The following is a 17557-nucleotide window of genomic DNA, read 5'->3' as shown; positions in this document are numbered from 1 at the left end:
GTGTAATTGTATAAATTAATTTCACAACGAAGACGTCTTCCGTGTTGCCGTCATTATCATTTTGCCTATTCCGAAGCTATAATTAACCAACGATCATGGAATCATTTTTGTTCTTTAATACAAACCCGGCGAATTGTCCGTTAAATATAGTGCCCGGATTTCTCGTTTTTTGCTAAAGACTAATTCATACGTCAGTATATCTAGTTGGCAGCGATCCGGATTCAAGAATAGGAATCTTCTTTTGTACACGTCCGCGTCTTGCTGGATGTATTATTTTCACTCCGTGTTTTGTTTTCGAAACAATTCAGATCTTTCAAGCAAACACGCACACAAGACAACTATTTCGAAAGGCCGGGCTGGATTTTTCGTTGGCGGGAGCTCACTGGCTATTCTAGACGATAAAAGAACGAAAAAGTACGATTTTTACTAAATGGAAGACTCGCCAGACTGAAAAATGAAAAAAGATTTCTTATCAATTTTCGTGCTAAGATGTTACCTCAGAAACTTAAAAATACCTGAGAACTCATATTTCAAGTTATCGATAATTACCTATAGATTTTATAACTTAGTGAAACTGTAAGACAACAAACTAATTTAAAATAATTATTAATTAATTAATAATAATTTAAAACCTTCACGCTTATCTTCGAAACAATTATCGCTTAAAATTTGTTTTTCAAAAAAAATCTTGTTTGTATAGATCTGTCTATTTGATCGCCATGTGTTAATTAAGCAGACATTTGTGTGGGCGCAAAATAAGAATCGCCACGTTGTAGTATCATATGATAATAATTAGATTACTGTTTAAAATGTATTCGTTTAACAGCGATGTAGAATGATGTCAGCCATTCGTTATCGGTTTACACTGTGTTGCTCCAATATTCTTTTCGCATTATTCTTAATTAATAGGTGCGGACAGGTTGGAATGGACTCAATTTTTTAATGAAAACAATACCCCAGAAACCAATTTTCGTTGTTGTGTATAGTTAAAATTCCTCGGAAGCTCTTTTCTTAGCAAGTTTTTTGTGTTTTGGCCATGCCTGCGTGAGGTCAATATTCTTCTTCCCATTTTTAATTCTTATGGTTCACGATCACGAATGCGTTTAGTCGGGTCATTATTGGGTGATCAAACTTTCTGACTGACTCAGACTGACAGCAGCCGGTGGAACATCTCGCGAATGGTACTTTCCCAGCCCATCTGACACATTAAGATTACATAACGAATAATTTATAAATAATACATTATTGGTTTTTTTTTTTGTTTAACATGAGCGTGATTCGTTTCACGCCGCTTGCACGTTGTCCGGTTAGCATAATCTGAATAATGATAAATTTAGATTGTGATTACATTATTATAGTAAGATAATGTCATGACCCCGTGTCGTACCCAATTATCCTCTCAAGAAATCAACAGATTGTCGCGCGACATGCGGTCGGACCTGCACGCGGCCTTAGGCTAATGCAATTCCACGTTATTTGCTTGCGGAAATTGACAAGCAGGTTGTCTTTCCCAAATAAAATTTAATTACATGCCTCCGAACAGATGTGAACCCGCAGAACTGATGACTTACTTTTTTAGAGCAGTAAACATCTATTGTGTAAATAACACTGTTGAATCATTTGTGTGGAAGCACTTGATAAAACGTAAAATGTGTCTAACTACTTCCTCGATAGGCGAAAAAATTTAAATCGGGCCTACATAATTTATTGCTTGGCGGACCGGCCCGCCAGACAACGGGTTAATGAAAAATACGCGTCCACGAAAGTGCAGATATAAAGATTTATTATATTACGGGCGGATCCGCCAAATAACGGACTAGTGTAATTGCGCCTTTACTACCTGAAACCCGTCCAGAGATTTATTACGCTATTAGCTACAAATGGAACCACAGCTATCATGGAATAACAAATTTTGAATTATATTATATACTCCACTTCCTATCGACATACACAATTACCAACAGTGCAAATTTTCCCGTTCTACACCAAAGCCTGGGCAAACAGCCACGGCCACGAATAAAAAAAATACCATGTTTAAAGTTGGCGAAGACTCACATTCATCTCGAACGAATATTTGTCATTATAGTATATAACTGTAGCTCCGGTTCTGAAATAGTGAAAAATGACCCAAACCGTTTTTTTTTTTTTGGTGTGACAAATCTGTAACTTTTCCTTTGGCCCTTATTGTTGATTTGTACCCAAATCCATCAGATCGAATTGTAATCATTGTTTCAAAACCGGAACGTCATTTTTTTTGCTGACGTACACTTCGAGAATCGTAAAACAGTGCGTCTTGTATCTGCATCCCATAATATTATTGTTATTATTAACATTATTATTACATTTTAATAATATACATATAGTGACCGTTTTGATTACTTTCTAAACAATTTTTTAGAACGCTGACGCCACCACAAACATATACAACTTGGTTATTCACTTTATTTGAGTGCGTTGTTTTTAACACCCGATAACAATGTTACCAAATTTCCTGCTAACACACTGCGCGTTTAATTTTATGATTACGATGTGTCAAAACTTACATGGCGTTTTTTTTTCCAACCACAATGTCGTCTATTCCGGGAACGCCGAGTATATGAAGTGTAGATAATAATTGGTACTTTTGTTCAAACAGTTTATGTTTCATCGTCTAAACACGATTGTAAAAAGTTAGTGAAAACAAATGCTAAATAAGTTTGTTATAATAAATTCGTCGTCAGGTTGTTAAAGGCGATTTGTTTAGGTTTCGGGAATTCTGTACACAATTTCGCGTTTTTATTGGGGCTAAAGTCAAACACGACAATAAAAGCGTTGGAGGCCGCGGCTTTCCATTTGTCGCTATGTTCTGACCAATCTTCCAATTAACAAAACTCCCTCTCGAAAATTGAGAAACGTCAGCGGTTCTCAAACGGTCCGCGACTCGCACCGAAAACTAAAGTTAAAATTTCTTTTTACGCATTCTTTCCGTGTTTAGGTAGTTAGAATCTTAAACATTGGGAAGTTACAGATCAAAACAAAGTCTATCTCACTAATACATACAACATATATAGGGTTTCGATAGATGATTATAGGGTTGGAGTACGTCATGGAAGCGTGCCGCCTATCACTTTATGCAATTTTACTAAATACCCAAGGACTCACGACAGATACCACACGCATCTCTATAACTGATAAATTCTTCAAACTTTACTAAAAAATAAAACTAATTTATTACAATAAAAAGAAACAAATTTCTTGTGGTTAATCACAGTAGATTGCCTTAGAATTGTTGATAAAAATCCTGTATAAGTGCCAAACTCATATTTTTCCGTGATTTTGAAAATTTTGGATTCGCCGTGAGCCTGAACCGTCAACATTTTTTGTATAGACAGAAATGTGCCTGGACAAAAAACCAATATAACTATATCCGGCAAACTAGTTGTTACCATGTCAATATAAGCTGAAAAAAAAGATGAGAAACATTATGGAGAATAAAGAAAATAAGAGTCGACTTACACTTCCAACAACAAAATGTGGGGGACTCTAGAAACTGTACGCAGATCCGGACTTGCGAGACTGTCACATAAGTTATTAGATGTTATTTAAAAATGTGTGTCAAACAAATATGGGTCCTGATGTTTGACAGATTTCTTCATCGATATGTCCATGAGTATTTCGCATACCTCTCAAAAAATGAAAAAAAAATTTCGCTGTAAAAGAAAAGTGAGACAATGACGACTTCCTTGACTGGGCAAAATAACTTACAGCGCCTTTGTGATGACAATTTTAATTTAGAAACTGATAAATTAACACTGAGTGTGACATGTCCTAACCGAGTGTCTGTTGTTGCAGAAATATGTCTTCGAAGCGGAAGAGTCCTCCAACGAAGCTTCAAGAAGGCTCAACGGACGGCGGCGGCGCCCCGCTGCCCCCGACGATCGTGGGCAGTGGCAGCGACGGGGGTGGCCTGACGGACCTCGACGAAACCAGCAGCAACAATCTGAGCGACGTCGGCGAAGAAGACATCGGCGCCGGAAGCGGCACGATGGTCAATAACACAAGCGCGTTTTATAAACTTTCCGAATCGTCATCTCCGAGTGTTTCAGGCAGCGAAGTAGACGACGGCATCGACGAAGACCGGACGCCGCCCCCAAGCAAAACGGCTCGAATGTGTTCAGAGGCGCCGAGCAACGTGCTCATGCCGTCGGGCATCTCGGCGCTTTCGCTGCACGGAGACGAAAGACGACGGAATTCGTCTGAGTGTAGTTCGCCCACTTCCGATTTAAAGACTAGCTTACATTACAATAACAATAACAGTAGTTTACACAATAACAATAGTTCCTCGCATCCTATGAAAAGATCAATGGATGACGTGCTCAAGAGGCTCACTTCCAAAATCCACAACAGCACCATCAAAGAAGAGAAGAGGCCGACGCCGTCGTCGACGCCCAACTCTACGCATAACTCGTGAGTATTTGCAAGATTTTTGAATTGCGATACAAATGTGTTACCCATTGATGTTAGAAATTTGCGTCCAATAGTACTTTTGTTGTAATTTTTAGACCATATTAGATAAATTATCAAGTTTTCACGATACTAATAATCTTGCGTGAAGTATAAGAAAAGACTAAAAAAGGGAACTGTTTCAAAAATTACCTCACGAAAATAAGGACGGAAGAATAAGTGGAAACAAGTGCAAGACTTATATAAAAAGATGGTAATTTAAAAAAAATCTATGTAACAATATCGTCCCATCCGTACACTTTAATTTTGATTTGTACTGAAATGTGATATATTAAGTGGGTTGTGCTTTCTAGACGATATTTCTTTGATTACATTTTGTTTTATTATAAGATCCCACGTACTGGCGATCCAAACAAATTCAGCTTGAATTTATGAGGAGATAAATGATCAAAGTAGTATTTTTTGTAAAAGAAGAGACAGAACAATGAACTCAAAAAAGTTTAAAGCAACTTTCTAGAATTATCTTTTTGTAATCACTTAATAATACATAAGCACCAAAAAATCAAAGGAATGGAATGGAATCAAAATTAATTTCAATCTTCGAGTCTTTTTTCATATCATAATAATTCTGAATATGAAAAAATATATGCTGACTATATTTCAAAAAGGTTCCAAAGCAAATTAATGTCATTCAATGAAAGAAAAAAAAAATGTCTTCCTTACATTTTTACTGCTTTTTATATCAACTTACTTATTATTTTATGCTTGCCGTTCTATTACCTATAAAGTTGTAACTTTACTATATATATCTTACCTTCTTCAAAACTACGAAGAAAACATACTTCTAGTTCCCATTTCTTTTCAAATAGCAGGTCAACTATTTTTTGTATTACAGAAATAATAAGCAAAGAATTTGTTGACTAACTTACAACATTACGGTAATTATCATTGCAACAATTACAGTAAAATTGGACTTTAAAAAAATCTCTTTAGACTGCCAAAAATAGATCGCATATCACCGGTGTTTTTCCTCACTTACGCAATATCTATGAACAATTGTTATATCATCGTGATGTGCTGCGGATTCAAACGTTTCTTGTCTTTTGCCGCCTTGTTGAAATAAAAATCAATTATTTGAATACGATAGAATAGAGAGACAACACACACTACACTGGTGTGTAAATGTAGCATATTATACTTCTACTAAGTTATAAGTTTATTATAAATTTGTACTGTTTGGATAATTAGTTCACATTTTCCTAAAAAAAATGTGTAAAAAACATAACCAATTTGATTATAATTGCGGCAAGAAAATAAATGTTTTGAGATGCTCTATAGAAAATTTACACACATGCTGTCAATCTTCCCTGTTTCATTTCAAAGGTAGTTCTCCTCGTAAATACAGTTTCAACAATTTGTATTTCATCCATTACTTCGAAATATGCAATTTTTGAAACATTTATAGATTGGAAAATCAATTGATCCAGGCAAAATTCTACGAACCTTATGATGCGTCAAAAAATTACGTAAAGACCCTACAGTGAGATAATTATATTGTTGGAAATAATTAAGCCGAAGTTTATTATCATGGACTTTAACAACAAACACTTGTAGAATTTGCTCATAACTTATTTCAGTGATTGTATCATAGAAGATATTACTCTGAAAATCGTTCTTCGTGAAACTGATAACCAAAACGTTAACTCAAATTGGATATGGAGTGTTATACCATTTTGACAAGACACGGTTGATCAAAAATTCGTACGATGTTGAAGCGTCAAAAATTGCTCCCCAACAAAATCTTAACTTCCAAAATACGGAAAAATATCAAATTCCATTAATTATTGTTGATACTTACATTAGACATAAGAATATAGAGGAATTTATTTAATCAAAGTTGGTACGAAATCATTGCATCATTTGTAGTCGCTATTTTCTATATTGGAATTAACCTAACAATAAACAAAATTTTCAAAAATTCAAAATCCAGCCAATTTTTCTTTAGTTATACTAAAAAAAGACTACTAAATGAATCGCAAACAGGTATTGGCATTTTCAGTCATCTTTTGTACGTTTTGTTTTATAAATTTTTCACGAAATTTCTTGGTGGCATATTTTGACACAAGAAAAATACACACTTTGACAATGTTCAAAAATTATTTTTGGAAAACGTAATTGAATTTGAATATCGATTAATATTATTAAACAGAACTTCTTTCATTCCTGCAATACAATAACACAAATCCAGTTTTTTAGAAAAAAATTAAATAAAAAAAAAACAACAACAACAAAAGGTGGCTTGGTCAGCGTTCCTCTTAAATTACTACAAAATGTTATACAGTTTTTATTTTCTTGTGAAAATCTGAATGCCATGTGTAAAAAATCAAGGCGGCTTTATAAACCACATATACAAGAGTATGTACATATTATTGTATAAAATTTAAAAAGCATTTATCATGGCAAAATTTGACGTCGTCAAATTTTGGTTAGCGTTCTACAAATTTTGGTTAGCGTTCTACCATCAACTTACACGATATTCATATAATTAATATTTTCTCTTTTTCTGTATAATACTTCACCAAAATTTTTGAAAAGTCGCATCAATTTAAAAAAAGACAGTTTTATGAGTACAATTTGATTCCAACTTTAGTCCTTACTTTATTTACGTATAAAAGTGTATTCTACAGTTCTTAATTCTAAGTGCACCTTCTTGAAAAGTCTGTCAAAAAACACTAAAGAATTTATGGGTTATATTGTCAACTATTAAAAAAGTTTTAATTTTAATAATAAGTTCACCAAAGAATTCGAAATATTTTTTATTAAGTTTGTGTCAATTAAGATGCTATTGTGTCTATGCGAATTTTTGTACCTATCGACCATCCATTTTTTGAGATATAAATAATCGAGTCATGATGTAAATTTTACGAATTTGCACAGATACAGTAACTTTGTTACTCTTAAACATTGTTGCATTGGTTTATCAAAAATCAATTTAGTGATAAAAAAATCACTGCTAAAATATCCTAATCATCCTGTTTGGTGAAATCATACGAGAATTCTAAGATAATTCGTATCGTCATGATCTTCCCCTCAATTGTCACAGCTTCATGGTCATTTCAACTACATCGTACTGCGTACTAACATTATAATAAAACATTACAATATCAATACTAACCTTGACCTTTACTCTAAATATACACAAAGATAACTTACCCGATTAACCCAATTCTTTTCCGCTTTTTCTATTATGTCGCCAATACATGCATGCGTGTTTTTTTCCTTATCGAACTATTATCCCATTCATTATGTCTACTCCTCATTCGACTGAACATAAATCAATAGTTTATCGTATAACGGAAACAACGATTTATGTAAGAACCTACAATGTTAAGATTATGTCTTTCAAACAATTGGATATGACAACACTGTTTATTGTTATAGTCTATGTCTGTTATCGACAATCGATTTAATGGGCTCAAAGTCATTTGTGTGACATTATTTTATGTGAACCAGCGATAGGCTTGATCGTACTTTGCCTTTATTGCCACCACGAAAAAATATACGTGAAAGGAAACATGAACCATAACTTCATTCATTCATTCAAATACAACTTTAATACACCTCTAACATCTGCAAGAGACTGGGTATTCTCGACAATGTTTGTTCCTAAAAAAGTACCAAAGATTTAGAACCTTTTTTTGATGAATCACTAGGAACTGCTGACCACAATGACACAGAATCCGTGTCGGATCTAAAACAAAGTGCGAATTACACGAACAAGATTAGATCTTAGATGTGTTTAATTTTGGGATGATGTGGCATGATTCATTTATTTATTTTTTCCTAATTTTTTTTAGCCCACTCCTTAGCACTTTTTTGTTGGATGGATATTTGTTTAATATGTACTTATATCTCGCTACGAATCGTAAGTCATCTTGTAATAGCGGAAAGTTAAACAGACACTTCTTTATCATCTATCCATCCATCAACCCGCCAACTGTAACAAAATTCACATTATCATCATGAGCAGATTATAACACTAACAAAAAGATTTATCAGCTTTTTCAAAATGCGTTTTGTCTATCATCATCATATAATCATTATCTTCGCTATACAAAGTGTAGCTTCTCCGTAGCTTCCACCACCCACACACCAAAAAAGATTTGGAAAAATTATCGAATAGCCATCAGTTGTAAACAAATGTCGAAGAATATTGTGGTTCCTTTTTCATAATCATTATCAATTAATACAACCCCACATTGCAAACCTTACAAAAAAAGCACTATACCAAGAGGACCTGCGATTTTTGTTAATTCAACAAACCTCTTTCACCGCGTGACAGTAAAATCTGAGTTAACCCCATTAAAATTGCATTCTGCAGGAAAGCAGTGATACGGCCTTTTCGAAAACACATTTAAAATTTATATTAAATCTCCACTACTGTATTATGCATTACATTTATCCGTTCAGCATTCAGATGGAACTTCTGATGCAACACCCTCCTCATCTCAACGACGGCGTATTCCTTGGCTGGACCGTGCATGTTGCAGCGGGTCAATGCAGTTTATTTGTAGTGTAATGCATTTCAATGATCAAATTAGTTCTCGTGCGGACGCAAGACGCCTGCTGCATAATAATTTTATATTTCATTATGAATACCCTGTACACCTCTTCCAACCTCGAACCGAGTAATTCTTGACATCGGGATGAATAAATGCATGCGATTAATTTCAGTCGTAAATTTTATCTAAATAAAAGCGATTGCAAAATTTGTTTAACTTTTGTGCTGCGCTGAATGTTGAAGTTAAATGAAGCGGAATAGTTTGGATTTTATTAAGCAACATCAACGATCTGTCTGCATTTTTGTAAGAAAATACGAAACTTAATCTTTTGTAGTTTTAGTAAATTTGAGTCCTTTGTCATTACTAATCATGAATTTTTACAACATCTATTTCTTACTTACTATACCTATATTTTAAATGTATACTTTCATCAAATTGCATTATAATTAAATTGTCAGTTAATATTAAATATAAAATATTTCAAATTTGACTTAAAGCTACTGGGTATTTAAAATAATTTTAGATTTTGACACAGAAATATTAACTACTCCGTTAGGTACTGGAGAACTAACAATTAATTAATATATTTTTTTAGACAGCGTTTTTGTGACGATTTTGATAAAGTGTTGAAGTATTCACATTATTGTGTCCATCACAATTTTCAGTCTGAGATTTACCAAAATCTTCGACCTTTACATAAGTATTAATATATCATTTTTTATAGAAAATTAATACATTTTATAGAACATTAGTATGCCATTGGTTTCATTCGACTATGATGTTATGATTCATCACCTTACAAACTTTTCAATACCATTTTATGAAATATGTACAATAATTACAAAAAATGTTTCATTTTTTAAAACAAATTTGCCTCAATTTTAGACCTTCTAAACCCTCATTAATAACTCACGAATCTTTCACTGAGACATATTGTACGCCGTCTATTCAGCTTTGATTATTTACTTGTGTCAATATTCTCCAGAAACTACTTTATACTTACTTGAAAGTTCGTCCTCTTTTATTTTTTCCATTAATGATGAAGCATTTCTAATAAAGTTTTATGACGCAAATAAATAAGGTTTCGTTCTCATTCTGTGAATATATTAAGGTATTTAGTCTCTGTTGCCTGTTTTAAAATGATGCAACCTTAGTTTGTATCGGGTGATTTTTTAAATTTCTGCTTTAGTTGACCATGCTACAAAGAAAATACAACAGATAATCAGCAATCATGTAGTTTAAATGTTTTGCAGAATTACCAAAAACCTAAATCTAATCTCCAAAAATTAATCACAAACTTAAAAGAAAATACACCTTTTTGCAGAATATTAAAATTTGGTCGCGTACGACATACGTCAACGATTAATCATGACGTCGTAAGCATATAATCATAGAAATCGTAAGTCGTATGTAGTTTTTATGTATAATCTATTAAGTGCCGAATTCAATTTCCGGAAATCTAGATAGACCGTTGAGTTTTGTTTGTAGCCGTGATTTCCAAGCCACAAATAAAAATAAACTGTCTACGAGAATTTCCACGGGAAATAAAACGCAATAAAACAGATTCAAACATCACATTTTATGCCAATACCACACTAGTGAGAGCGTTTCAAAAATTTCTTCCTACAAAATGAATGCCTATTTAGCGATCTGTTAAAAATATCCTAATCTGATTCGTTTAAATTGATAAAACTCAATTTTCACAGTTATATTTTATTCGTCACTTTTTATGCTTAGCCAGTCGATTTTAATGACGTCGTTTGTTTGCCAATCATGATCATTAAATCGGCAATGCTGGGCAAAAATTAGCCTTTACAATTAATACTAATTAATACTGACTATAAAACCTATGTTACCATGTATCGGTTTGTGCATTTGACAGTTCAGTTGTCATTGTTCATTTTCGAAATATAGAGAGTTAAAAGGAGTTGTTCCTATACGATTGATGCATGGGATTTTGACTGCATTACAAAATAGCAGTTTTTTATTTTTGTTTAAACAATTTATTCAATTTATCATCAACTTCTTTTTAGGATTTTGTTGAAATTTTCCATCGCTCAAAAAACATTATCGGCAGTAGAATCAGATTTTGTCGAAAAAAAGCTTTTACTGTATTTCATTTCCGACAAAAAAGTCGATATCTAATGTTCTTGGAGTTCTGTAAGCTGAAAATAGTGGCGAAAACCGCGTTCCGAAATTTCTATAAATAATAACTGAGATATTGATTTGTAAAAATACGTGATGAAAAATTTCACCAAAATAAAAAAAATGGCGATGGTAAACTGTTTCTTTTAACTGCCGTTGTATTATATAGAGAAATTTGTGCACAAGTTATCTAAAATTTCATAACAATAAATCTAGTGATAATGGAGATATTACGTTCTGAAAATGTAATCAACAGCCCGTAACGGATACACGTAAGGAATGGGCTGACAAAACGTTAATTGGTAGAGTAATTGACGATTTCAGCCAAGAAAAAAGAACTTGCAGTTCATTTTTGATTAATTTTATTAGAGATGTACCGACTACAGTCGGCCGACTAGTCGGCTTTGTCAAAACCGGTTAAAATTAGTTTAATCGACCGAAAATTGGTGTCAAAGTGTAGATAATCTTCCGCTAGTTACGATTCTGAAATCGCCATCACGATATATGGTCCAATAAACACGCAAAGCGAATTCGAAATTTCCAAAAATTTTCCAAAAAAGTGGTTAAAATTGGTTAAGTATTGTATAAACTGCCTTAAATTGTGTTATTCTTTATTTTTGTGCTGAGTTACTACAAAAAATTAAATGTTAAAATTATCCAAAAAAATTTAACACATTTTTTGGAAAAAAAAGAAACTTCAGTTATTCCTTTTATTAAAATAAAACAAGTTTTTAAGGTAGTCAGAGAAATAAAAAAAAAACCCCACTGTCTATTGCATTTATAAACAGTCGGCCGACTGTAGTCGGTACATCTCTAAATTTTATAGCTTACAACTCTGTGAATGATAGTAATACTTAATACATATACCTATTTCTAGTAATACTTTACACTGGTCCGTATGTTGTGTTGTCCATGTTGTTGTAGGGTTATTTGTGAGGATTTATATCATTTTACATGTACAGGGTGCTAATAAATGATTAACATCTGGAGGACTGTCAATACGTCTGGAGGAAAAAATTTCAGCTTTCATTTATTATCACCTTGTAACGGGTGTTCATTTAAAAATTTCTTCAAGTTGCCATTGATTTTTCTTCTGTTTTTTGGAGTATGTCTGTGCTGAAATTCAAATTTATTATCAATGGCAGGTATGAATCTAACCTAATCTCACTTTTTCCAATAAGTATAGTAAGTGAGGAGAGTAAATACGACTATTTTTTTAAATTTCTATTAAAAACAGGTTTAATATTACAATAAATATTGAAAATGTTACCCCTCTGCGTCAATGCATCGTAAAACTCGCCTCTCAAAATTTCTGAAAACATTTTCTAACATACCTAATGGGATTATTAGGTATTAATCTGCAGGCATTTTTGTTCAATTCTTTGTTGTAAGTCCTCCAGATTTGCCATCGGCGTTTCAAAAGTTGTCAAATCACAGAATCGAGGTGGCCAAAGAATTTCTGTACTTCGACTAATTATGCGGTCATCAAAAAAGTTTCTTAAGAAATTTAAATTGTCCATTGTACAATGAATTGGAGTTCCATCTTGTTAAAAGAATCCGTTCTGCAATTAGGGTAAATGTGTACAAGAGTACGCACTTAGTGTAAAACTGTCAACAACTTTTTAATTTTTTTGGATAGACAAATTTTATGATATGGGTTCGTTATATACATGTTTAGAGATCAGATATATTTAATTGTACGCCCCAACACCACTATATTTTAAGAGTAATTTCAATTTTTGTCAAGATGTGTAAATGCGCACTGTTAGACAGTTCATTGCACAAGAGTGCGCATTTGAACGCTTATGAGTACGCATTACATTTTATGAAAAAATATTTGTTTCTAAGGTGAAAATAAATGGGAATAAGTGACTACAGACTACACATAAAACGGGAGACCTATTTCTTCGTACTCTAGGGGTCTTGAAAAGACGAGAAAACGTAAAAATAGAGAGTCGGTCGACGGACTCGATTACAACACGCTCAGGAAGTAAAAATAAAAAAAAAATCACCATAACCACCACCCCACAACTTGAGAAGCAGTACAAAGTAGTAGAGTTAAATAATTCATTACCGTATGATATGTATCTCCAAGACTATTAGACTACATATTGCAAGCAATGCGCACGCTTATACAATACCTCGCTGCGCACTCTTGTACATTTGTACATAACCTAATGTTTTCAAAGTTAAAAGCTTTTGATGAATAGAAAGTGTAAAACTGTTAGTGTATAACGACACTTTAAAAGTTACAACTAATGAAAATTATTACTGTAAAATAAAAGAAGTGGTACGTACCTTACAAAAAACTAAAACTATGAGCGGTAAAAATTACATCCACACAACGTGTGAACATAAAATCGTCAGTACGACCAAACTATAAACTATATTCAGGTCACTTTTGCACCTTTATCTCAGGTTTAACATTAAATTCTGAATGGTATAACTTCATCTTACCCAGATGGCACTAATAAGCAGAAATCATCAGTGCGTACTCTTATACATATGCGCACTCTTGTACACATTTACCCTACATCATTATCTAACTGATTCGTCTTTGAGTAATTGCTGCCCACACATCAATTTTTTGAGGCTGCAATCGTTTTTCAATAAATTCATGTGGGTTTTCACTCCAAATTCTCACCTCGTACTTTGTGAGATCAAACTATGATTTATCAGTAAAAATTATTTTTTACCCCAATTCTCTGTTGTTCATATTCACAAACCAATTGCAAAATTCTAATCTTGGTGGGGAATCCACTGGTACACTAGATGCAAACATTTAGTGCGATTTGGCTTCACACCAATTTAACTCCCATTACAATTCAGTAGCCCATCACAGCCGCTACCTGTAAAGACCTTTTCTGGTAAAAACACAGAGCAGTACTGTCTCGGCCGTCCCTGACACATGGCATGCTTCGCATTTGCTAAGTTTTATGAAGGGTCGGCTGTAAAAGACTTTAAACGTCAAAGCCATGAACACAGTGAATGTTTGCGTCTAGTATAAGAGTTCTTGCACTGCTGTGATACGGTAAGGCTTGACCTCCAAATCTTTGCCTAAAAGTTTGTGGGTAGTTCCAACAGTAAGATTAATTTGCTGATGTAGGTAATTGACGAATTTACGTTTTTGATGTTTCTTCCATTATTTCTTCAGTATGAGCAATAACTTGAGATGTTCGGTTATTGGGCGCCCCACTTCTTACCTTTCGCAAAAGGCTACCAGTTTCTGCGAAGAATTTTATCGTTCGGTCCTAGGTTTTTTCTGCCTTCTGGCCTGCAATGAATAAGTCACCTTTAGCCCCATTCCGATAGTAACTCTGAACCAAAAGATTTTGTGCTTTAAACTATAAGCCATGGCACCTAGCTATGTTAATCACGTCGTCACATAATTGTTCATTCATCAAATTAACAATGAGTCCCCCTCTTTTCTTGAAAATAGTGAATGCGCCCTACGATACTTAATAATGATAAAATAGTAATTGAAATTTGCGTTCCCATGGCGTAGGGATTGGGGGGTGCTATTGACGCCGGTTCATCCGTTCATCGAAAAGAATGGAGGAATTTTTATGACTTTGCTTGTCTAGTTGGATCCTCAAGAAACCCCAGATGTGCTGTTTACAATTTAACACGTACTTAACGATATAATACTTAGTGATTTCGAAAAACTGCACAACAAAAATATATGAGTAGTATAATTTTGAAAATTTCTTTCTACCCTATAAAATTTTATTGGCAATAACGAGACGGACAGTAGTACAATAGCAAAACATATTTAGAATTTGGAAGTTGTCGCATGCCGGTAATCCCCAGATAGTTAGAAAGGCGAATAATTCAGGTTCGGACAGGAAAATGAGCATTATTTTATGAGTACAACTACCTGCCAAATGTTCTCCGACAAATTCAGGTGAACTGGTGTGACCCATAAATATTTCTTACGATTGTACTACTGTACTACTATTCACCTAGTTATTGTCAATAAAATTTTATAGGGTAGAATGAAATTTCCAAAACTATACTTGCGGAGTCGTGCTGCCTGCAGAGCTGTTACCATTTTATTTAATGTGCCGAATAATTACAGCACAACTTCTTGTAAAGTTTGTCCAGAATCATAAGAATTTTATGCACTCCCAACGTTAATTTGTTTCACAGCTCAGGCGTCAATTCTATTGTACAGGTAAAGAGCCTGTCAGGGAAAGCCGATCTTTTCTGTACCTGAGTTCGCCCCGCTCTTCAGCTAAACAATAAAACTGGCAACAGGGCTGTAAAATTGAATTAACTTTGGGAGTCCATAAAATTCTTATAATTCTAGACAAACTTTACACGTATACCTAATTTCATTTGATTTGTACAACTGGTTCTCAAGATATTTAACCATTTCCATACATGCTAGAAACCCTGTATAAATGTTATCAGAAAACAAACATTTTTTATATTTTTTCAAAGAAGCGGAATTCGTTGGCTGTACTTCAAGGGCGAGGGAAGTTCTGTCGAAGTAACTTTGGACCAATTTTTTTAAATTCGGTAAATACGTAAAAGTAAACTGAACAACAAAACACAAACGGAAAATCGGATAAAGCGTATTAGCGTAACCAACTCTGCTTGACAAAAATGTCAAACCACTGTCAAATGTCAATTATGGAATTAATCATCCACATGTATTTTTCGCTACCTTTCCTTCTAACAAAATGTCAAAGTTAACTTCATGAATTTTTTAAATGAACACCCGTTATCTATCCAGTTAGAAAAGAAAATTGGTAGTACAATTCTTACTTTCACGCAAACCACCTGAAGTTTACTAAATTTATTGATGAACCTTGCGTATAATCATTTCTTATCATTCCGCTTATTATAGACACAATTTTGAAGTTGAACTTATTGCTATGTCAAAAACTTCTTCAGGGAAAGTTGTTTCAGCCAAAAAAAAAAGTAAAAATGAAATAATATTCGTATTTAACGCAAACAGCATCAAAACCAAAAACACTCAATTTCGATCTGTAGTTTTGATGATTTTCAACTTTTCATAGGTACTGATTTTTTTGCAAGTGATAATAACATAGTTCCATAAACAATTAGCCATTGGAAACGGATTGTCCTTTTTTTATTGTTGCACATCTATATCGGAATAAATAATGAAAATGAAGTAAGATAATTCCCTAAGCCAATTCTGTTGAAAAGAAAAAAAAATCGTCATTACCTAGCTCTAATCTAAATAAATATAGCTAAATATATTATTACACCATAATAGAATCTTTTTACATTAGTAGGTTAGTTTTGTAATAATTCATGTTGTAACGACAATTATTAATTGTATTAATAACATATCAAATAACGAAAACAAAATTATGTAAACAAGACCAAATAAAACTGTGTTGTGGTAAATGGTTTAAACGTGATCATATGGAGTTTTTAAATTCTGCCAGATACCTACACTGAATACCTACTAGTACTAGAATTAACGCCTAATTTTTTGATGCGAAGAAATTATCGTCTTTATTATTCGGGTTGCAATCGTATACAAACTAAATACGTTTCGTATTGTAATAAAATACACCCTACCTTTTTTAGGGACGTAGAACCCACCGCTGCGATCCACCAAGCCCTTTCCGGCGACAACTTCATGGAAAAAGACCGGAAGTTGTCCGAATTAATTTTCCAACTACAGATGGTCCGGGAGCAGCTCATATCGCAGCAGCAACAGCAGCAGCAGCAGCAAGACAGCAAGGTCCGTATCACCTCTTTTCTAGCTTTTCCCGTGTCTGCATCCCATCCCCGATCCAATGCAAATTTAATTCGGTCGAGAGAATCAAAACCTCCTCAAAGAAAGAGCAAACAACGGTGGCACAAAAGTGGCGACAAAGGCCTTCCGACAATCGCCTCTCTGTGTGTCGTGTTGCATATTTTATTTATATTAGGGTTGTCGATCTGCATTCAGGAGCCGCGCTCTTTGACAGCGCCTCTTCGGAACCGGCCAAATTCGATTCGCCTCCTAGAGCTTTAGTTCTGGCATCCGTTCGGGTGTGCGCGCTCCAACGGACATATTTTCGTCTCGCCATTGTTCGGAAATCCTATTATCCCACCTGTCAGACAACAGACAAAACCAACTCATCCGTCACTAGGTGACCAATGGCGATAGGTCGGATTTGTGCCAGCCAATAGCGTACGTCTTGCGCGTGGGTTCCGTCACAGCTATGATAATCATTCTTGAAACAATGCCCGGGTTACGGCGCCCGCTCGGCTCCGGGCATCCGGAACGACGCAGAACTAAAGCTCCGTGCACGAGTTTCTTGCCCACAGCGGATCTGAACCTATTATAAAGCGTTAACGTTTAGCTTTATTCCACGTATTATCTTGTCTCGTTTCTGATGATCCTGCGACGTATAAAAGGGGCTACTTGAATAAGAGCTTTT

The 17557-nt window shown here is 34.2% G+C and overlaps 1 protein-coding gene across 3 annotated transcripts in view; it reads left to right on the top strand.

Annotated features, from left to right (window-relative positions):
• LOC135129870 (transcription factor SOX-13) overlaps window positions 1-17557 on the top strand; it is a 226760-nt gene that overhangs the window by 165670 nt on the left and 43533 nt on the right. For all 3 annotated transcript variants that reach the window (XM_064057149.1, XM_064057142.1, XM_064057156.1), the window contains 2 exons: window positions 3832-4446; window positions 16716-16872. In XM_064057149.1, the coding sequence (XP_063913219.1) occupies window positions 3832-4446; window positions 16716-16872 (772 nt within the window). The remainder of the gene's footprint in view (window positions 1-3831; window positions 4447-16715; window positions 16873-17557) is intronic.

Source organism: Zophobas morio, unplaced genomic scaffold (assembly GCF_036711695.1).
Source record: "Zophobas morio isolate AGI-343-1 ecotype UQ-CSIRO unplaced genomic scaffold, CSIRO_AGI_Zmor_V1 ptg000002l, whole genome shotgun sequence".
Taxonomy (NCBI): Eukaryota; Metazoa; Arthropoda; class Insecta; order Coleoptera; family Tenebrionidae; genus Zophobas; species Zophobas morio.
Note: the sequence above shows the minus strand (reverse complement) of the source record. Positions and strands in the feature narration are given on the sequence as shown.